Raw genomic sequence first — 22,626 nt, forward strand, 5'->3', positions numbered from 1 at the left:
CTGACCTCAACCCCACTCTGCCTTGGAGAGGGATGTGAACCAGGTGTGAGTTTTGTGTTGTCATAACTCACGTGACCACCTTAGGGTCAAAGGATGTTACCTGCGGGCTCATTGCAGAAGGGAGATGTCCTTCTTTCCTCCCAGGAGACTGAGTCCCTTTGCCTTGAACGCCTCCATTCCTTTCTCCCTCCCCAGTTCCAGTCCTGACATAACTTTTGTCTATCTTTCTTCTTCCTCCTGTCCATCCCCATCGTGCTGATGGACCTGGCCCTCTCCAAAAGGCCCTAATATAGCAGAGCAGGAGTCAGGACCCAGCCCTGTGCTTTTTCTGCTGCCCCACCTGGCACACCTGTCCTCTCCCCCCAACCCCCAGCACCTCTGTCCTCCCATGGGGTCGGTCATGTGCTTGTCCAGGCTTGCAGTGCCAAGTCCACAAAAGGATGGTTTACTCGTTAATCCATCTCACCCACTGAAGGACTTCAGATTTTATTCCAAATGAGATGGGAGCCACTGCAGAGAGGGAAGGATATGATCTGAATTCATTTCTAGAAGGTCTTCATGGTGACTGTGTAGAGCTTCAGGGGTAAAACGAGAAATGACAGAGGCCATTCAGATCCTACGGCACTAACCCAGGTGAGGGATGACATAGCTGGGAGCAGGTGGTGACCTTGGAGACGGGGAGATGGGAACGATTTATACAGCCAAGAGAGTTTGCAGTAGGATTGGTTGTGGGAGTATGAGAAAGAGGACTCTAAGGTTTTTGGCCTTTGAGGATCTACAGGGAAGACGATGCCATCACTTGGAATAATGGAGAAAAGGACGAGCAGGTGTGTGTGCAGGTAAACACGGGGAGGTCAGGAATTCTGTCTTTGACACACGGGTTCCAGGTGTCTTTTGTTGCCCATGTGGAGATGTTGCTCTGTAGTTGGATCCAGGCAGGTGATGTTAATGGATGTATCCATCATCAATGACAGATAGATGCTCTTTAGTGCCAGTGCCTGGATGTGGTCCCAGGTTGGGTAGGAGCTCCACAGAGAAGAGTGAAAGGACTGACCATCTGAGTAGGTTGGAAGCCTCAAGGACACCTGGGAGGCTTTCAAGGGAGATATCCTGGAGGAGGCTGACTTCAGCTCACTGGGGTCTTTTATTGAGGGCACTTTTTTGCTGTCTGGAAATGCAGTTTAATGTATACCAATCATCCAGGGCAGGTCAGTGGTCAGAACATAGGTTTAATGCCCCTGATCAAAAGAAAAACAAAATAAAGAAACAGAAAGAAAGAAATAGGAAGGAAGAAAGAAAGAAAAAAGAGAGGAAAGAAGGAAAGGAGGAAATGTACAGGGAACTTCTCCTCCTCCCTGACCTCATTTTCCCCATCAGTACAGTGGAGGTGCAGGTTCTGATACTATCTTCAGGACACTTCCAGAACCGAGTCGCTTGGATTCCAAATATCCTACAGGCCAGCCTTTGTGTGTCAGGGTCTTGGTGTCTGAGGGGAGATGGCCAGAGCTGGGCCAACAGCACCAGCCATCACCTTGCCCATGGCCTGTGTCACCAAGAGTCGTGGTAAGTGGAAGTGACGCCTCCCCAAGGATCACATTAGCTCTGATAATGCTCCAGCCATCTGCCCCCCCACTTGCCCTCAGGCAACCTGGAGGGGCTGGAGGCAGGGCACAGAGAGAAGCCACATGGCCCCGTGGCTCTTGGATCTGAAGGCAGGGAGTCTGGTCCCCAGATGGAGAGAGACATTTTCCCCTTCAGCCCAGCCTCAGGCTAGTCTCCAGAGGTCTGTGAAACCACAAGGTGGAACCCTCAAGTTTTGCTGTCAGGCCCTCCAATGCACATCCAGAGATGTGCAAGGTGGGGGGGGGGGGCGGGCGGAAGGGGCAGTGTCTCCTTTCATCTCTGTGGGGGACACTCCAGGGCCTGCCCACACCCCTTGTAATCCACTCTTCTTGCCAACATAGACCCAACCACCAGCTTCCTTCTGCCTGAACCTGAGACTCTAATGGGAGCCTTTTTCTGGCAACAAGAGTTTGCTCAGCCCACACACCAGGTAGGATGGAAATGCTGGTAAGTTAGCACCCTGGGAGCAGTCTTCATGGATAAATACTCCAGCTTTCTTGCCCAGGGATGGGACAGATCTGAGATACCTCTGGCCCAGAGGTTTCCAGCAGGACTGACCACCAGCTGCCCACAGCAGTGACTACTTCTTAAGGCCCCCTCTATTGGTTTCCTTCTCTTTCTTACCTCCCCTGTCCTCTATCACTGTTTCCAGGATCACCTCACTCAGTCATGTCCAACTCTATGTGACTCAATGGACTGTAGCCTGCCAGGCTCCTCTGTCCATGGACTTCTCCAGGCCAGAATGCTGGAGTGGGTAGCTGTTCCCTTCTCCAGGGGATCTTCCCAACCCAGGGATCAAACCCAGGTCTCCTGCATTGCAGGTGGATTCTTTACCATACGAGCTACCAGGGAAGCCCCCTAAATAAACTACTTGAATTCAATTCTTTGTTTCAGGTTCTGTTTCTGGTAGAATCCAAGAGAAAAAAGCCCCAGCCAAAGACACCAAATCCAACCAACGATTGAGATCTCTCCTAGTTCCATTTTGTACATATTTCTGGAGTGTAAGCTATGTAACAGGATATATCAGGTACTGTCTTTATCCCTAGTAGGGAAGTCATGCAGAGAAAGTTCTAGACAAATATACAAAACAATATAAAGGAGGAATTTACTCTCTTGTGGGAGGTAGTTATCAGGGAAGGTTTTACAGTGGAGGTGACACCTGAGGTTTTGAAGGATGAATAGGAGTTCTCCAGCTAGACAAGAGGAAGATGGAAAGCCTTTTTAAAAATCCAGAGGTATAAAAACGCACAAGGTATCCAAGGAATCGCTGGTAGTTGAGTTCTCTTGTTCCTCGAGAATAAAGCATATTTTGGAGGTGGTAAAGGAATTTTAAAAGAACACAGAGAGGTTAGAATAGCAAGAGATGTGGTTCAATAGGCAGGCAGAATCTTGTCTCTATTGCAGAAGGTGTTGTGATATTATCTTGGAAAGATGGGAAGATTTTAAGAAATCATGGGTTATATTTTTCTGATTGCATAAGTATCAAAGGCTCATTGTAGAAAAGTTGGCAAATAAAGAGAAGTATAAAAAAGAAAATAAAATTACTTCAAATCCGGGGTTAATTAAATCACACTGATGTGTTGTTGTCTCTCAGAGGAGTTTTAGGCAGAAGAGTGAGGTGATCAGATGAGTTTTAGAAAATGCTCTGGCAGCTGGTGAATATCATGTGGCTGGAAAGATACTGGACACAGGGTGACCGGCGAGGAGGCTGCTGCAGTGAAAGGTGATGGGTGGGACCCTCTGTGGGGATGCTTCAGCAGTGGGAATGGGGCTTCGCAGAATGTTTTAAGGTGGGATCCTCAGGATCGCTTGGATGAGACACAGGGTAGCAGGCAGGAGGGCAGCATGACTCCTAGTGAGTTTCTGAGTGTCTCCATCCATAAGCTAGTGGAGGAGACAGGGGCCAGGAGCCAGGAGACCTGGGTTCTCATTTCAACTCTGTCACTTCCAACCTGTGAGCTGCAGTTTCCTGGCCCCCCAAATGGGATGATGGTTCCAATCCTACTTTCCTCACAGGCTTGTCAGAATGGTCCAGGGGTCAGAGGAGAAGAACATCGCCAGTGCGTATGGTCCCAGGCTTTCCTCCTGAAACCTCCTCCCTCCCCTGACCTTCTACCTCCAACCATTAGCCTCCAGAAGGCCAGGACAGATCCACCACCTTACTCTTTTCCCCTTTCTCTTCTCTCTGCATCCTTCACAGAGGACATCTGTCATGTTGGTCGCCTTAATGAAAATGCTTTAAACACTCTCCTGTGTGTTAAGTCACTTCAGTCGTTTGGACTGTAGTCCTATGGACTGTAGCCTGCCAGGCCCCTCTGTCCATGGGATTTCCCAGGCAAGAATACTGGGTTTCCATTCATTTCCTTCTCCAGGGGATCTTCCCAACCCAGGGATTGAACCCGCATCTCCTGTGTCTCCTGCATTGGCAGGTAGATTCTTTACCACTGAGTCGCCTGGGAAGCCTCTTAGTTTCCCCATCAGGGATCGAACCAGTCCCCCTGCACTGCAGTCTTAACAACTGGATCACCAGGGAAGTCCCATGTCATGGATTTTTGACAGAGTTGTCCACTAATGTATCTCAAGAGCCTAGAACAGTGTCTGGCACTTAACAGGCATATGTAGGAACACGTCAGCAAATGGGTGCACGAATGGGTAAATAAGTGAATGAATAGCAATTCTAAGCCTCTTGTAATAGGGGTCAGAACCTCAAATGCCTTGCTAGCCTGCCCATAACAAACAGATATAGGAGTAAGCGCCCCGTTGTGACCTTTCAATCCGAACAAGCTAAACAAAACCCACCCGATGGCCCACCAGCCCTCAGTGTACCTTCCTAGGCACTGAACAGAACATTCCCTTCTTGTTGATGGAGAAACTCTGGCCAGGTAGCTTGCCGTGGCCTGCAGCGGGTGACAGAACTGATACTGAACCGCCATTGCACCCCCCAGTTTCCTCCCTGTTCCCTCTCAAACTCAGATCTTAGTTCCGAGAGTCTCGTTCTCTTCCTGTAGTCGAAGGTCAGAGCCTATTGCCCCCAGGAGCTGAGTCTGGTGTCCCAGTGCGTGCTGGAAAGGCAGTGTGCGCCCTGGTCCGGCGAGTCGCCGGGAGCGGGGCTCTTGCAGTCCGCCGAGCCCGCGCCGCGCCCCCGCCCCTGCCCATCTCCGGCCGCGCTGTCAGTCTCCATTAGCGCTAACAGGCTCCAGACAGAGCGGGCCCGGCGCTGGGTTAATGCAATCGGCGCGTTACCTGGGGCGCAGGCTACATTACCAGCCCGGCCCCCGCCCAGCACGGTCAGAACCAGCAGACCCGCGCCCCGCCGGCCGCCCCGAGCTTTCAGCGCTCCTCCGGCCGCGCCCGAGCGCCACGCGGCGGAGCCCAGCCCCAGCCCCAGCCCGCGCCCCACAGCCTGGCGAGGCGAGGCGGGTCCCGGGCGGGCAGGCAGGGCGCACGGCACCCGGGATCCCGTTGCTGCCGGACACGTGAGTGCGCCCTGCGCGCAGGACCGGACTAGGTGTGCCAAGGAGGCCCAGGCTGGGATGCGCAGAGCTAGGGTGCCAGCGAGTTTGAAGGGCAGAGGTAATAAGTGTCCGGGGAGGCTCCTGGTGCTGTTGGACGTGGCGCAGACCCAAGCTGAGGATAGGGGGCAGCCAGCTGCACCAGGTCAAGTCACCGCCCCGGGAAACCTCTGCCTGGGCGTGTCCAAACCTAGTCTTTTGGGGCAAGAGGGAGCTGGCGAATGAGGGAAGCGCTCGGGGTCCCAAGAAAGATCCCGAGGGCTGCAGGGGCGGTCTCCACGTATAAGTTCCGTCCCAGTCCGGCGCGCCACTACCTCTGCTTCCAAATTTTTCCAACAGACGCGCGCCTTTTCTGGGCACCCTGCGTCCGCTCAGCGCGCGCCAACCACAGTATCCCGGCGCTCCCGGGAGACCACAGGCAGGGTGGAATGGCCCAGTGATCACATCGTTTCCTTTGATCCCAGCAGAGCCTCTGCGTGCTCCCAGTATTCCTGACGCTCTTCTCACCAGCCGCACCCATGCTTCTGGCGCGGATGAACCCGCAGGTGCAGCCGGAGAACGGCGGGGCGGGCCCGGGGTCGGAGCAGCCCCCGCGGAAGCGCAAAGAAGTCTTGGTGGTGAAAGAGCGCAACGGCGTCCAGTGCCTCCTGGCGTCCCGCGACGGCGATGAGCAGCCCCGGGAGACCTGGGGCAAGAAGATCGACTTCCTGCTGTCGGTGGTCGGCTTCGCAGTAGATCTGGCCAACGTGTGGCGCTTCCCCTATCTCTGCTACAAGAACGGAGGCGGTGAGCCCCCTGACGGGCTGGGGGTTTTGACTTGGGAAGCTACCTGTCTGCGACGAGGGCCGGGAGAGGATCTGGGGATACCCACGGGAGGAGATAAGGAGACAGACGGGCAAGTCCAGGGCGCGGGAAGAGACCAAACAGGGCTCACGGAAAAAGGAGTCCCCTTTGGAAGAGGGAAATCGAGGCATGACCTTGGCATGAACTTGGACAATGATGGGCGCATGCGTAGAAGGACAGATTCCAGGGCACCAGGTTGGGTGATGAGCTCGGACCTTTTGATGGTCTGCAGCAAGGGAGGTAGAGATCTGGAGAGCTTCTGATGCGGCGCTGAAAGTGCACAGAATGTGACAACTAGGTGCACACAGTAATCCTAACTCCAGCGCTCTGAGTTTGATAAAGGACTTGGGTTCCCTGAAGGCACTTGGGAGGCCCTGCACTCTTGGGGACAGAAATCCTTGGATCAAAGACACATAAAAAGAAGCTAGTGGCAGAGAGAACGCCACTGCTTAGGTTGATGGTCCTTTGGCTGGAGGGGCCAGAGAGCACAGCCTAGGAGGGTTGTGTCAGCCACTACCAAGAACTGGCCTGATCCTTGAGGCAGGAGGCTTGGGTAATTGATTAGGAAGAAGCCTTTACCTCCTGGGGTCCTGGCCACATTGCAGGGTAGAGTGGGTGAAGGGCCTGGAGGAAACGTCACTCTAGCAGTCAGGCTCTCTCCCCCTTCCCTTGCCAGGTGACCTCATACTGCCTGCCCTGGGATGAGAGCCTGGATGAGGGCTATATCAACTATAGCCCACTCAGGGAGCAGAGTCCTGGGGAAAGCAGCCCAGCATGCAGGATACTGGGGCCTAGCCCTAGCTCCTTCCTGAGAGCTTTTGCGGAAACTGCCCCAGACCTCCCCTCTTTGCTGGGCTGAGCTCAGGAGTACCCTGTAGCAAGCCTGGGAAGATGACCTAGAGGAAGAAGTCGGCAAAGCTGGGGGGGCAACCACAGCGGAAACATTTTTCTATCCACTGGGCCATCTGCCTGGCAGGGGCTCTGGCTCAGGACTCCAGGGGGTCAGAGGGAGGCAGGGTAAGGGTTTGGAGTTGGAGGAAAAGCTCATGACCTTGTCCCATAGGGTCTGGGCCCCTGCTGTTTGCTTCACTGTGTACTCTGGACGCTTGTTTTGGGTGAGGAAAGGGAAACAGATGATCCAGAGGTGAAACTTTTCCTCATTGGGCTGCTGCAGCTTCTCATGAGTTTCTGATCAGGTTTAAGCATTTTGGCCCTTCAGACTCAAGGAGGGAGGAAATATGGTTTCTCTGACATTTTTTGGCTGACAGAGAAATGAAGAATGAAGGACAGACCAAGAGAACCTAGAACACTCTGTCTAGCGTGTCCTCCATGACCATCCAAGGCTGCATGACCCTAGACAGCGGAAGGTTCTGTCATTAATCAGGGATATGTATTGGGCTCCTCTTGGCATGAGGCACAGTGCTGGGCTCCACAGGGGTCACCTAGATGTATTAACTGCCCCTTCTGCCTGCCAGGCGCTCTGGTCACCTAAGGGCTTTGTTGTCATGCTGCTACACGTCATTCTCTTTTTTAAGTGTCTGTTGAAACTAAAAGCACCCCAGATGGCCAATTGGACACGTCAGCGAGATGGATATTCTGGTGTTTTCACTGACACTGTGCTCCCTTGGCCATCGCCCCCAACTGAGAGTTCCTGCTGTATGCAAGGTGATCCGTACCAGACACCCAGGGCACAAGACAGAGCACATTTGTCACACGTTCCGATTTGGGGGCGAAATTGGCCAGATGCTCCCTCTCCTGGAATTGCTAGCCCTGCCCATCACCCATTCTGGGTTGTTTGGTCATTTGTCTCTTTGTGGGTCTGTCTTCCAAACAGACTAGGACACATTGAGAGGAGAGACTGTGGCTTTTCATGCCTGTATTTTTTTTCCCCTGTTTATTATATTAGTCACATTGCTTTTTCTTTATTTGGTTGCATGGGGTCTTAGTTGCGGTATGTGAACTCTTAGTTGTGGCACGTGGGATCTAGTTCCTCAACCGGGGATCAAATCTGGGGCCCCTGCATTGGAAAGTGGAGTCTTAACCACTGGACCACCAGGGAAGTTCTTATGGTTGAGTTTTGTTTGTTTATTTGGCTGCACCAGTCTTAGTTGTAGCATATGGGATCTGGTTCCCTGACCAGGGATCGAACCCAGGTCCCCTGCATTGGGAGCACACAGTCAGACACCAGACCACCAGGGAAGTCCCCATGCCTGTATTTCTAATGCCCAAGATAAGGGCTAGATCCAGGGGATGTGGTAGAAGGTGCCCGACAAATTAATGAGTAAATGGATCAAGTGGTCCAGGCCCTCAGAGACCTAACACCTACCCAGAAACAGCAGAATCCCTACCCCCAGCAGCAGGAACTAACAAAGTGAGGCAGCTGGGCTGGTGGGGGTGGCACTGGGTGGCTAGGAGCACTGGCTGTGGGTCCTGGGTTCCAGCTTTTAGCTGTGTAACACTGGGCGACTCTCCAAGCCTTGGTTTCCTCATCTGACAAATGTTCAACTCAGAGGGTCATTGTGAGGACTCGATGTGATAATGCCCCTGGAGGGCCTGGCGTGAAGTATAGCCTTAGTAAAGGTAGCTGCCACTTCTTATTCACATCTTTAGGTTGATGTGTGAGATGGCTGAGCCTGGGGAAGGTCTGCTTAGGAAAGACTCCAAGGGGGTGGGCTGTGGTTGGAGCACAGATGGGTGGGGCACACACAAGCCTCAGGAAAGGGAGGAGGAATTCTAGTTGTGTGAGAATGCAGGTGGGATCATCTCTGAGATTAGAAGTACAGACTGGTTGAAGGGCAAGCCGGGAGAGATAAGGGTGGAGAGGCAAGTTGGGGTCAGGCTATGGAGACCTGGACTGCCAGGCTCTGGGCCGGGGGAAGTTACACCAGTGAATTTCCATTTCTGGCTAGAATGTCCATGGGGGGACAGTGGAGCAGGGCAGCCTCACGTATCAGAGTCTGAGCAGCTCCTGTTCTCACTTACTCCTGCCCCCTCCAGGGGATGCTCAGCAGGCCTCTTCGGAGCTTTGTCTCTGCTGAGACCTCCTGGCTGCTCCTTGTGGATCACTTCCCATCTAGTGATTATAAAGGCAGCCCCAGAGATGGGCAAGCAGGTCGGCAGGTGATAACCTGTGATTCTGGACACAGTCAAAAGACCCAGGTTCGCATCCCATCTCTCTGAGCTCAGGTCCCCCTCTCTAAGCTCAGGTCCCCCTCTCTAAGCTCAAGTCCCCCTCTCTGAGCTCAGGTCCCGCTCTCTAAGCTCAAGTCCCCCTCTCTGAGCTCAGGTGCCCCGCTGAAGCTGGAGGTAATCTTGGGTGATCCCTGAGATCTGTCCCTCTCCAAGGCCTGGATCAGCGCTGCCCCCAAGCCAGGACTCACATGCCCTGTTATTTAACAAGCTGTGTGCTCTCCTGGTGCCAATATTAACATGGTGACCTCCAAGTCTAGCTGTTCACGCTGGCCCAGACTGGAGGATGTTTTGAAATGATAAAGGTACCAATAGTTTAGGCCTCTGGCTAATATTTTTTTTTGAATGAATTACTGAGAAGGATCAGCTTGTCTGAACATCTTCCCAAAAGCTAACTGCTGAGATGCATGGGTACAGGTGGCTTCTGGCCGGGAAAGCCCCTCTCAGAAGTTCCAAGGCTTTGTTCAGAACCTTCTCGAACGTGGAGGCAGTGCCATGGGGCTCTTTCCAAGGTCCTCCATGCTTGTGGTCTTGCATCTGGCCTTGCTGGTCCCCAGGGAGGAGTGGACAGATCTGTTGGGTCCCCGTGTCTGCCTCCCTGCCAGGGAAGAGACCACTGTGAATTATCTTTTGTAAATGACAGCTTGAGACATGTCCGGCTGATGGCTCTGAGCTGTCAGAGAGATGTCCTTTAGGTTCCGACAGACCTGAACTTGACTCTGAGCCTGACATTTCCTGGAAATGTGGCCTTGGACAAGTCACTTCTAGACCTCAGTGTCCTTGTGCAGAAAAGGGGGGTGATTGTATCTTCCCATAGGGTGATGTGATGTTAGAGATAATACAAGCAAAGGACACACAACAGTGTCTGGCACGTAGAAGGGGCTCAGTAAATGAAGTTGTTGCTAATGGTTCCTGGATCTGGAACTGCTAGACCCAGGCTAGATCCGGGAGTAGGACAGGGTCCTGATTTTGGAGGGAGCAGACTTGGCTATAAGAGGAAGTTAGAAGGGCTATAAGACTGGAAAGGAATCATGCTTGGACCTGGGAGTTCTTTTTATTTTATGTACTTTTTTTTAGCTGGGCTGGGTCTTTGTTATTGCTCTAGAGCGAGGGCTCAGTAGTTACGGCGCACAAGCTTAGTTGTTTCCCAGCATGTGGGATCTTCCTGGACCAGGGATCGAACCCATGTCTCCTCCATTGGCAGGCAGATTCTTAACCACTGGGCCCCCAGGGAAGCCCCAGGCCTGGAATTTCTAACAGCCTAACCTTATCCCATTGTTGTTTCCCTACCTGAAAAATGGGGATGAACATTCCTATATGGGGTCCCATGAGATATGTAGTCTGGGTCCCAAATAGGTTTCCCTTCTTTCCTCAAGTGAGCTCAGGTTCTCAGGTACCCACAGACCTTTGGGAATCCTCTTGGTCAAAATATCTGGAGTTCTTAAGGCCAAGGAAGAGGTGGTGGCAGGTACAAAGGGCAGGAGTTTGCAAACTCAGTGGTCTCACACTGGGCCTGGCTGCAGGGGGCCATCTACACCCTGGACTTCCCAAGCCTGACGCTGGTGATTCAGCTCAGATGCACATGAGCTGCCAGCTGGGGTGGCCCTCTGGCTAAGACGTTTGTGGGAATGAGGCTGTTCATCAGGGGCTGGAGCTGAGACCACGATCTGACATTACCAGCATGATTGGCCCATTGCTCTGAGCTGGCCAAAAAGATCTAGAGAGACCGTTTGCAGCAAGATGGGGTTTCACAAGGATAAATGCTACATCCTGCCCTGCAGTCCCAAACCCAATTGCCTAAGTAAGGATGAGGCCCCAGCACAAGTGGAGAAAGGCCCTGGGGCTTGCATTAGCTGTAGTCTCTGCGTGAGTCACTGCTGGGATCCATTTATTTAACAACAACAAAAATACCCGTTTACTAAGTGCCCATCCTGTGCCAGGAATATAGAGATGAACAAAAGGCAATCTTTGCCTTTAGGGAGTTCAAAGTCTATTATAGATATTCTACAAGTTAATGTCATTTTATATTCTGTTACTGAGGTAGTATTAGCTCCCAAATCAGGAAGGGGAGGTTCCACTCTGTTCTTTGTAGGTTATATTTTCTTCTCTAATATGGTTCGAACCATTCCAAGCAGCCTATAATTGCTTGCTCTTAAAGAGACCAGGATGGAGGAGATGAGAAACCAAAATCTTCAAGAATCTTCATTAGGAAGAATCAAGTCGGATCCTGCAAAGTTGATAGCCAGGGGAGAATTGTCACGGGGGGAGGGGTAGCCCAGCTCCAGTCTCCCTGATTTTCACCCCCACTGACCTACTTAGAGAAGTGGGGTTTAATCTACAGGGGAATGAGCATTCTTCCTCGCTAGGACTGTCCTGCACTCAGAGCTAAGGCCAGAGGTCAGCCGGAAGAACCCAAAGTGAAGATGAGATAGTAGAGGGGATAGTGAGAGATTGTGGCTCCAAGAAAAGTCAGTTCTGGTCATTTTGTGGATCATTTTGTAGAATCCCCTCATAGAACAGCAGGGGCTTCCGTAGACAGGTGTATGGGTACTTGCTAGCTAGTTTCACTAAAGGGCAGGGGATGGAGTAAAGAGGTGAGGCACGCAGGACCTTTAACTGCAGCAAGTGAACTCTTAGTTGCGGTATGTGGGATCTGGTTCCCTGGCCGGGGATCGAACCCGGGCCCCTGCATTGGGAGTGCAGAGTCTTAGCCACTGGACCACCAGGGAAATCTCTGCATGGTCCCCTTACCTGGATCCTTCTTCCCCAGCCCGGATTGGGTTACAGGCATGTGCAGACCCAAGCCAAGGGGAAGCCAAGGGCCCGCTGTCTGCAGAGGCTGTGGACAGAGCTTAGACTTGTGAGCACAAGAGTCCACATGAACATGCAAAAGGCCTCATATATCTCTGGATGGAGCTGGGGTGGGAAGGAATCAGGATGTGGGGTCCCCCCGCCGAATGCCTCCACATTCCAGCACAAATTCTTCAAGAACCAAGGGTTCCAGAGTCGAACTTTATAATGAATAGAACCATGCTGAAGGTCTAGTTGTCAAAGTAGGATGATGGGGCATGTGTAACAGCTGTGACCTGAGTTGTCATCTTTAATATGTAGACACTGTAAGGTAGATCTCCATGTGTGCTCTTGTCCTGGGCCCTGCCAGTCGGGTGGCCTTGCTTCATGCTGAAGCTGTGTCTCCTACTGAAATCGCACCTTCTCTTTCTCCCTGCTGTCTGTAGCCTTGGGGTATTTGGGAACTGGGACAAATCTGCAACCCTAGGCACTGACCACAGTTTTCTGGGAATTCTGGTGAAAGCCACGGGCAGTGACAACCTATAGCTGAGCTTCAGGCACCAGGAGAACAGTTCTGGGGGTTTTCATGTATTCATGTATCAGGATGTGGCCAATTTGAGGAATCCTGCCCTTCACAGACTGGGAAACCGGTCCAGTAGGGTCTCAATGGACCCTCCTCTCCCTCCTGCCGCCCCTTTCTGATCACAGCCCCTCCACCTCCTCCTGATTCCTCACCAGGCCTGGGCCATGCCATGTCTTACTAAGTCCCCTCCCACGTCTTGCTGGACCCCTTGTCCTGGGGTCCTCCTCACCCACCTGGGGTCTGCTCCAGCACACCCCACTCTAAACTGAGTGACCACTGGCTTCCCTTTCTGAGGACTTGGCATTTGCACAGAGGGTTCCAGAACCCCACTCTGACCAGTAGGGTTCCTCTCTAATGATGGGGTGTCAGGCAGTTTATGTCAGACAGATACTTTTCTTACAAATGGCCACTGGTTGGAGTCCCTTTTGCAGTTGACAGTCTTTTGCTCCTGTGTTCGTGCGAGTGTGTTGATGTGCAGAAGTCTTTGTGTGAAGATGTACAAGTGTGCACCTGTGTATGTGTGTGAATGAATGCTGGAGACTCCCAGAAGCTGAGATCCTTTGGAAGTACACCCTGCCTCTGTTTCTCCAGCTCTGCGCCTATCAGCCCAGAACATACACAGCCAGAGCCAGGATTCTGGGCTTGTGGCCTCTGAGGCTCTCAGCTCTCCAGCCCTGTGTGAGGCTGGATGCAGTTGGCACCACCACACAGGAAGATGAGGCAGGGCTGTGGGAAAGTTTGGGGCCTTACAGAGCAGCACTTTCTAGGAAGTATGCAACCCGTCTCAATGTCCCAGGAGCTGCTGCAGGGCTGTTTCTAGGAGAAGCATCCTCTGCTGATCTTTAGGCACCCCTGATAAATCTCTTTCTGACTCTTCAGCTCTGCCCTGGCTTCCTCCAGATGTTTGAGCAAGGAGGCTTGGACCAGCTCACCGGTTGATGTCTTCTATTAGGATAAGACACTGGCCACTGGACAGCTTGCTGGTTTTCATTCATACTCAGCCATTCCGTCATTCTTGAGTGTTTCTGGTCTGTTGCCAGCTGAAGCTTTGGCTGGCCCACATCAAATGCACTTGGAAGAGTCCTGGACTGGTGCAGACCCATCATCTTTCCTCTTGTCCCTCCACTGGGCCTCCCAGCCAGCACAAGAGGAGATGAATCTCAAACTGGGCAATTTACCTACTGTTGGCAGTGCTGCCCAGAGGCTTAGAGTTGAGAAAACTGGCCAACGTGAGATGCCTGGTGAATTGGCTGATGCTCTTCTTTCCTCTGGCTGTCGAAAAGAGCATCTGGTCACCAGGAGAAAGTCACACTGCCAAGATCTGAGGCGTGACTCCTGGCTTTTTTCTTTCCTTTTGTTCCTTGGGCCACTGACTTCAGTCTTCAGGCCTGTTAACACTCTAATACGTCTATTTCCCTTACTCTCTGGCTCCAGGCCCCCATGGGCAATGGCAGGTGGTCATAAGGCGGGCGCAGACAGATCCCGATGTGGAGTCAAGCTGCCTACTTACTGGTTCAGACCAGCAACTTGACCTTTCTAAGCCTCGGTTTCCTCATCTTTTATGTGGGATTGGCGGTGATTCTCATAGGAATGGTTTTAAAGGAATAATTATTCAAAAACTTAGTGTGTGGCTTGGCATATAATGGAGGCTTAATAAATGGTACCTGTTACTTTTACCAACTCCGTCATCACCATCACCACCCTGACCTCTGTCAGCATCATGAACATTGCTGTCGGCAATGTGGACAGATGCATTTTGAAGCCAGGCTAGCCCTCTCTGTGTGGGGAAAGAAAAGGGTAGAGGTTGAAAGTAAGAAATGAAGAGGGGAAGGGAGAGGTTGGCATGTGGCCATTTCAAAGAAGTCTAAGCCTTGGGACTTCCCTGGCATCCAGTGGTTAAGACTTCGCCTTCCAATGTAGGGGTGCGGGTTCAATCCCTAGTCCCCCTCATCAGGGACTAAGATACCACATGCCTTGCAGCCAAAAAAACAAAACTTAAAACAGAAACAATATTGTAACAAATTCAATCTAAAGACTTTAAAATGGTCCACACACACAAAAAGAAAAAAAAGAAGAAGAAGAAGAAATCAAGCCTGAAGCAGGGGCTGAAATGTTGAACATGACCAATAGACCGGGTGGATCACCTGGCCCCCAGAGCCCCAGTTTCAGAACGTGCTCTGTTGAGACTTTATTCAGACTCACGTCCTACATCTTGGCTGAGATAGTCTGAAATTGGCAGAATATTTTGGGAATGGCTCTGGAGTTCTGGAGCCAGGCAGACAAGGGTCTAAATCCCAGATCTATCATTGACCAATTGAATGAACTTAGAAGTCACTTAATTTCTCTAAGCCTCAATTTCCTCCTCTGAAAAATGGGTACAGCAGTTGCTACCCAAGACAGTTTCTGGATGGGGTAAATGGGATGACAGCTGTCCAGTGCCCAGTGCTCTGCTGGATACATAGGAGGTCCTCATTTTTCAGTGGTTTCTTCCCTACTGCCCACCCTACTGATCCATCTCCTGCTACAAAAGGACCGGGTCTCAAAGCCACTGGGGCCAGAATTTCATGCTTTGTCCCTCAGAGCCCTGGGCTTCCTGAGGAGAAGCCCTGGGAGGAAAGTGGAGACCGACAGTCTGAGTAGCTGGGTGAGTTTAACCCTGGGTGCACACGACTTTGCCATGAGTCTCTGCTCGCCTGGAGGCCCAGTTTCCACATCCGTAAATTGGAGGTAGTAATACTTATAAGGTTGTTGTGAGGATGGAATGAGACATTGCATGGAGCACAGTGCCTGGAACACAGCCAGGAATATTATCTTCCTCATATTATCATCATTGAATATTTCCCAGTTTCTGCACTTTCTTACTGTGGGCGGGTCAGAGAGTGTTTGGTTTCCAAGGTTACTGCATCTCAGCCAAAGGCCAATGGCGGGAGGAGCGTGGTCTGGCCTGGCCACCTCCAGCTGCACCAGGCCAAGAAGCTGGCATTTTGCTTTGATCACGCTCGCAGCCTAGGCTGACGTGGTATGTATCCCGTGAGTCACCTCACAGCGTCAGAACCGGTTAAGCTCACCCCAGGCTACCGGACATACGGAGAACTCTCTCTGGAGCTCAGACTTGTCTCATTCCACCAGGAATTCTCCCAGGGATTTGTTGCTGCCCGTTTTGCCAAGGGCTCCCTCTAGTTTCAGCAGTGTTCTGGGTGATATCTTCCTGGTCAGAGACTGGAGCCTCTGGCCTCTTTGCTCCAGTGTGTGTTTACCTTCAGCTGCCAGTAAGAGAGAGAGCCTGATGGGAACGTGAATCCTGCTTCTGTCACTTACCAGCGGTGCAAACAAAACCAAGTGGACTTCTCTGCCTTCAGCTGCCCCCAGGGTGTGGGATGGGGGTGGCTTGGGGTCACAAATAATGACCCTCTCTGATTATGTCTGTAAAGTGAAGTGAGACTGCAGACCATCCAGTGAGGTCATATTTGGGAAAGTCCCAGGTGACCTTTAATGGTGGCTAAGACTCCGAGCTCCCAATGCAAGTGGCCTGGGTTCAATCCCTGGTCTGGGAACTAGATCCCACACACTGCAGTTAAGTCCTGGTGCAGCCAAATAAATAAAAAAATAAACAACAACAAAAATCTGACTCAATCATATATAACTTTGGGCGCTAGTTACGTATCTCTCCCTCTCTGCTTTCAATTTCCTTACCTATAAAAGGAAGGGCTTAGGGTGATTGGCATTCCCCAGAGTGGTGATTCATGAAAGAAAGGATTCTGTGTTGAAATCAGTTTGGTAAAGACTGCAGCTGATCTTCCTCATAGCCTGTTACAACATGTGCTTGTGTATCAAAGGCATGGAGAATTCTGCAAGGAACAAGCCTATTTAGCTTTTAAAAAATATTTATTTATTTTAATTTTATTATTTATTTGCCTGCACTGGGTCTTAGTTGCAGCATGTGGGGTCTAATTCCCAGACCAGGGATCAAACCCGAGTCCCCTGCATTGGGAGCACAGTCTTAGCCACTGAGCCACCAGGGAAGTCCCCTATTTAGATTTGATGAACCAGATTTTACTGATTTGAACACTGAACCTCATGATTATGATTGTGACTAGTGCTATAACTTTCATTATATTATGATTATTTGTTTAATTGCCCTGGTGTTCCTACCACAAGACACCCCTTGAGAAATGGCCAGGTGACAGATGAATGACGACCCTTGCAACTCTGACCGACATTGATCCACACGCTCTGAGGGGCAAGCCCAAGGCTGGACAGGGGTCTTGGGGTTCATGCTCCACCTCTGTGTCCCCCAGGTGCCTTCCTGATCCCGTACACCCTGTTCCTCATCATCGCTGGGATGCCCCTGTTCTACATGGAGCTGGCTCTGGGCCAGTACAACCGGGAAGGGGCAGCCACCGTGTGGAAGATCTGCCCATTCTTCAAAGGTAAAGAAGGAGTCAGAGGTTGTTCTAAAAGACTTCTCTGTGCCCCCTGGAGAATCTACCCTAAAGGTGGGATCCTCACTAAATCAGCTTTCTTGTGGAATTTATAAGTATTGGCAAGGTCAAGCACATCCACCATTCAAAGTTACATGGAGCACTTTGGAGATGTCAGGAATAGCTTTAGCCTAGAAAGTCTGGAAATCTGGGTTCCAGTCCAGGCTGTGCAGCTGAGTGACCAGAGGGAGTCTGTTTTCCCATCTGGGAAATACTCATGAAGTGTTAGAGGTACCCAGAACGCTACTGTCTCCCTCTTGCTCCCCAGGCAGACTGATAAATCAATCATGCACCTTTCCACCCTGGGCAAGGGGCTTCATTCCACTGGGAGAGAATGTTATCGTGTCTCATTGTTATTCTACCCAAGGGGCGAGGGAGCTGGGATACTTGTGCTCCAACACCTGGCCCAGCTGCTCCCTGGGAGCAGTAAAATCCTGGCATTTCTGTCCTGCCTGATGAGTGAACAGAAGGGGCTCCAGTGGCAAGAAAGAGCCCTCAGGCAAAGGGATGGTGGTTGCCTGGGGAATTTTTTTAAAAACAGTTTGTTTTATGTTGGAGTCTAGCTGGTTAACAATGTAGTGATAGTTTCAGGTGGACAGCAAAGGGGCTCAGCCATACATATACATGGATCCATTCTCCAAACTCACGTGTCATCCAGGCTACCAGTAACATTGAGCAGACTTCCCTGTGCTGTACAGTCGGGCCTTCTTGGTCATCCATCTTAAATATAGCAGGGTGTACATGTCGATCCCAAACTCCCTAACTATCTCCCACCCCTCTCCCCCCACTGCATTCTTCTGCCTGGGGGATTTAGGCTTTGATGATCTGCTACAGAAAAAAGACAGGCATAGGGGTGCGTAGTGCGATGGTTGGAGCCAGCTTCCCCAGAGTCGTGGCTCTGGGAGGGAGAGTGGGCCGGGGGAGGCCCCTGCCTGACCCCTGTGCCCCCCGCCCAGGAGTTGGCTACGCTGTGATCCTCATCGCCCTCTACGTCGGCTTCTACTACAACGTCATTATCGCCTGGTCCCTCTACTACCTCTTCTCCTCTTTCACCCTGACCCTGCCCTGGACCGACTGTGGCCACGCCTGGAACAGCCCCAACTGCACCGACCCCAAGCTCCTCAACAGCTCCGTGCTGGGCAACCACACCAAGTACTCCAAGTACAAGTTCACACCTGCAGCAGAGTTTTATGAGTAAGTCTTGACTCCTCGTCCTATTCACATGGGGACCTATGCTGTTCACATCGAGCACATGTACTGGGCAGAACCTGAGCCAAACACTAAAGAAAACCACTGGAGAGGAAGGGGCCACGTCAGTCCTTGAAATGTGCTCAGCAGCCACCATAGGCCTGAGGTTGGCTGGGTACACAGGATATTTAGTTGCAGCATGCAAACTCTTAGTTGTGGCATGTGGGATCTAGTTCCCTGACCATTGATCGAACGTGGGCTCTTTGCAGCAGGATCTCGGCATCTTAGCCACTGGACCACCAGGGAAGTCCCACAAATGAGAATTATTTTTGTAGTGTTGGTCCAAAGTGATTTCTAGTCTCATCATTCCCTCTAGATTAATTGAAGGGAAAAGTTGTCCCTTTCCCCTTATTTATCCATTCATTTCATTTACTCATTTCTGTCTGTATGAGCTCATTGGAGTTTATTTTATTCTGTGGTTTAACCCATAACCGTCATTATTTATTTCATTGCTTCTTTGAATGCCCTCAACCTCTACTCCATCCTTTCAAGTCCTTGAGGTTGGTGATAGTCAACTTGTCAGCCATCTAATTTTGAAAGTTTGCATGGTGGTCCCTTCAGAATGTAGCATCTGTTGTCTTTATCCCTCAGGGGATGGGGGTGAGCCCCGTTTTAGCAATCCCTGCACAGGTGTTAGCAGGTAAGCAGAAAGTCCCCGGCACAAGGTGTGGGGCAAGACAGGTAAATCCCACTAGAACCTCACTCTCAAGGGACACATGGTCTAAAGTAGTGGTTGGAAAACTTTCTAGTAAAAGATTGCATTTTGGGCCTTGCAGGCCACATACCTATCTTGCATATTCTTTGTTTAATTTTACGCTTTAAAAAGATAGAAACCATCTGCAGCTCACAGGCATCAGGCTCACAGACTCAATGGGTCACAGCCGAGTTCCAGGGGGCGTGGCTTGTTGACTCCTGGTCTAGAGCAGTGATCCCCGGGAGAATGCCCACGATGATAGAAATATTCTGTGTTTGCACGGCCCAGTGCAGTAGCCGCACGCCACGTGTGGTTAGTGAGTAGTTGAGATGTGGCAAGTGTGATGGAGAAGTTGAATTTTTAATTTTATTTAATTTTCATTCTTTTACATTTTAAAATATTTGTTTGTTTATTTGGCTGGATCAGGTCTTAGTTCTGTGTCATGCAGGATCTTTTGTTGCGGCGGGTGGATTCTCTAGTTGTGGCGCTGGGGCTCAGAAGTTGTGGTGTGTGGGCTTAGCTGATCCATGGCAATCAGTGTCTGAGTTCCCTGACCAGGGATTGAACCTACATCCCCTTCATTACATGGTGATTCTTAACCAGGAAATTTCCCTCATTTACGTTTAAATAGCCAGTTGCTTCCATATTAGACAGTGCAGGTCTAGAGGATGAAAAAAGACAAGTTCACAAATTCAGGGCTAGTCTTCTCTGGTCCTGTGTATTTGCTAAGCCACAGCCCAGAGAATGGGGTTATCCAGAGAATGGGGTTCCTTAGGACCATTCCCACCTTTGCCATCTCGGTGCAGTCGGACCAAGGAGATTTGATGTAGTTAAAGGTGGCCTCTGGGAAGTCTGCTGCCTCCTGGGGTCCAGGGGAGGGGAGTTGGGGTTCTCAGGACCCAGGAACTACCCTCCATGAGCCATGGCCAAGAATTTGCTAAGCATCCTGGACCTGCATGTCCACCTGCCTCCATCTGTGCTTCCTGTGGACTTTCAGGACCGAGTGCACAATTATATAGATTTGGAGACTCGGTGGGGAGAGGGTCCACAGTTGTCATGAAACTTGAAATCCTTCTACAGCCTCCAAAGGATCTGAAGAACCACTATTACTTGAAGTGAGCATCTATTTAAGTTAATACCATCATCCCTGTCTTCCTCTGCATCACATCAATCAACAGCTAATCACTTACCATGTACATCAGGCTTTCTGCTGACTTCTCTCTGTATGTATTATATCAATGTAAGCCTCACACCAACCCAGTGAGGTTTCTGTAACTCTTCCATACATGACTTGGCTGCAAACATTAGCTTCATTTTGCAGATGCAACAGAAAATCACTGACCCGTGGTCACACGGCTAGTCCCGTGCAGAGCCAAGATTTGGACCCTGGCAGATGGCACGTGCTGGACTCTTGAGAGTGAGCTCCTCGTTACCCTTTGTTCCATGATCCTCGCTCTCTTCACCCTAGGCCCTGCCTTCCCAGGCAGTGAAACTCTAGAGCCTGTAGGCTTCACCTCTGTGTTATATTGGATTCCAACCATTTTGAATGGCTATTATGATATCAAATTATTATCATCATCAAAACTAACATTTATCCAGCTTTGATTCTGTCCCAGCCATGCATTTAGAAGTGCCATTTGAAGTGAGTTTGAACCTAGGAAGTCCGGCTTCAAAGTCCAAGCTCTTAGCCCAGTGATGCTAAACACTGGCTGCTCTTTGGAATCACCTGGAGAGCCTTAAAACACACTGATGCCTGGATCCTATGCCTCGAGATTCATTTTATTGGTCCAGGTGCAGCTGTGGTGCGGGGACTTTATTAACAGTTCCTCCAGCAATTCTAATATCCAGCCAAGGTTGACAGCCCCTGTCTTGGACACTGCGCTCTCCCATCTCAGACAGAATGAGATTCTTACTGGGGACAGTCTGACGTGCTTACAGTACCGTGTCATGGAAAATCTAGGGCCTCCTTTAGTCTTCTCCTGAGGGGGTGTGGCTTCAGACAAACCCAGAACCACAGGAGAGCTTGCTGGCAGAGGTTTTAGGTCTTCCCAGTTTATGAGTGCAGTTTGGACTGGGAGATGGTAAAGGATAGTGCAGCTGAGGGTGCTGCTGATACGTGTAATTGGTTCTGGGCTTTCTCCTTTATCATCTCATGATAGAGGAAAATCCATGATTTTTCTTTTTGCTTTTGGCAACCCTCGTCCTTATAAATTAAAATGGAAAGCGATAGCCTCATGTCTAGCCTGGTTATTATTTGATTCCTCCTCTGACATCTTCATGGCCAGCGGATCTGCTGCTGGAGAAAGGAGAGGTGAGTTGGGTTTTGAGGCTCTGCTTGCTTTAATTACAGCCTTAAACTTCCTCCGAGCTAGGCTGTGAAAAGGCTGATTCTCTTGGGGGATGTCGTTGAAGGCAGAGTCCACGGCTTATTTTCAGCAGCTTTTTGCTCTACAGAGCTCCCTTCCCATCCTCTCCTCCCCCTTCCCTCCCCTGCTCCACCCTTTTAAGTGCCCCCACCTCCACCCCAAGTCTGGTATCTACTGTGATCCAGGCATCAGCATCTCCTCCTGTCCACGTCCCATTTAGTCTTCACAGTTCATGGAGGTGGAAATTACTCCTGTTTTACAGGTAAGAATGTAGTGGTTCAGGTTTTAGGGAAGTGGCGGAAGGGGTCTGAATCCAGGCTGTCTGGGTGGAGGCTCTCACTCCATCGATGAGCCTCTCCTCTGTCTTCTCCAGTGGGGTGAAGAAGTCCCTTCAGAGTCTCCAGTGGGGTGTATTCGGGACAGGAGTGCAGAGGTGTCTGTGGGTAGATCGGAGCCCTTCTCATGCATCTTTCTCACCTTCAGGCTGCTTTTGTGTGCTTCTCAGTATCTGAGTCATGAGCTGCCTCTGGGATTTGTTTGTAATGGCCCTTTTATCTAAATGCTTCTGCTTTAAAAGTTACTCACTTTCAGTTTGGGAACCCGGCAAGTAGGACTCCCAGTGCCAACCCTGAGGAGGTTAGCTGGTTTTTTTTTTTTTTTTTTTTGCTTTTCTTGGAGCCTGCTGGCCAATTCTCTTACCATCTTGTGCTCGTTTAAGCTGATGAACTGAACACATCATTTAAGGGAACAAAACTGCAATACTCCCCAGGCTCCAGGCCTGAAGCCAAACAGCCCGAGGCAAAAAGAAACCCTGATGCTCTGTAACTCTGTAAAAGGACACCCTTGGTGAACACGCACCAGGAATAGAAAACTTCTACTCCCTGCCTGTTCCTGGTGGGGAAAAGACCTCTCCCGCCACCCCAGCACTAACCCTCTGCGCTTAAATGTCAAGTGAGATCTGAGCCCATTTGGCCCACAGACTTCGGAAAGTCTGGATCATATACTTAACGATGATTCATTTTCATTAAACTGCTGGAAAACTGCAACAAACCCAAGTTATTTGTCCTAACCCCCAAGGCTTGGGGCCACTAGTGGAGAGGAGGCTAGATTCACTTTTCTTGGAAATCAGCTCTGGAGTCTAGCTTTTTTCACTGATGAAATATCTAGACAACCACTGCAAACCTTAAAGTGGACCTCGCACACATGTGGGTCCCCTGGCTGGTTAGGGGGCACGTCAGCCATCTGATGGGATGCAGGAGTCGTTTTAGCATGTTTCAGGGCAAGCACAGTTGGTTCA

The 22,626-nt window shown here is 50.7% G+C and overlaps 1 protein-coding gene and 1 non-coding gene across 2 annotated transcripts in view; one reads left to right on the forward strand and one right to left on the reverse strand.

Annotated features, from left to right (window-relative positions):
• The first annotated feature begins 5,070 nt into the window (after window positions 1-5,070).
• SLC6A2 (solute carrier family 6 member 2) overlaps window positions 5,071-22,626 on the forward strand; it is a 42,383-nt gene continuing 24,827 nt past the window's right edge. The window contains exons 1-4 of the mRNA XM_043898504.1: window positions 5,071-5,099; window positions 5,603-5,921; window positions 16,839-16,970; window positions 17,978-18,215. Of these exons, the coding sequence (XP_043754439.1) occupies window positions 5,654-5,921; window positions 16,839-16,970; window positions 17,978-18,215 (638 nt within the window). The 5' untranslated portion in view covers window positions 5,071-5,099; window positions 5,603-5,653. The remainder of the gene's footprint in view (window positions 5,100-5,602; window positions 5,922-16,838; window positions 16,971-17,977; window positions 18,216-22,626) is intronic.
• TRNAG-CCC lies at window positions 11,825-11,896 on the reverse strand. Its single transcript has one exon. It is a non-coding gene; the product is annotated as a tRNA-Gly (tRNA).

The sequence above is a fragment of the Cervus elaphus genome, chromosome 4 (genome assembly GCF_910594005.1).
Source record: "Cervus elaphus chromosome 4, mCerEla1.1, whole genome shotgun sequence".
NCBI lineage: Eukaryota > Metazoa > Chordata > Mammalia > Artiodactyla > Cervidae > Cervus > Cervus elaphus.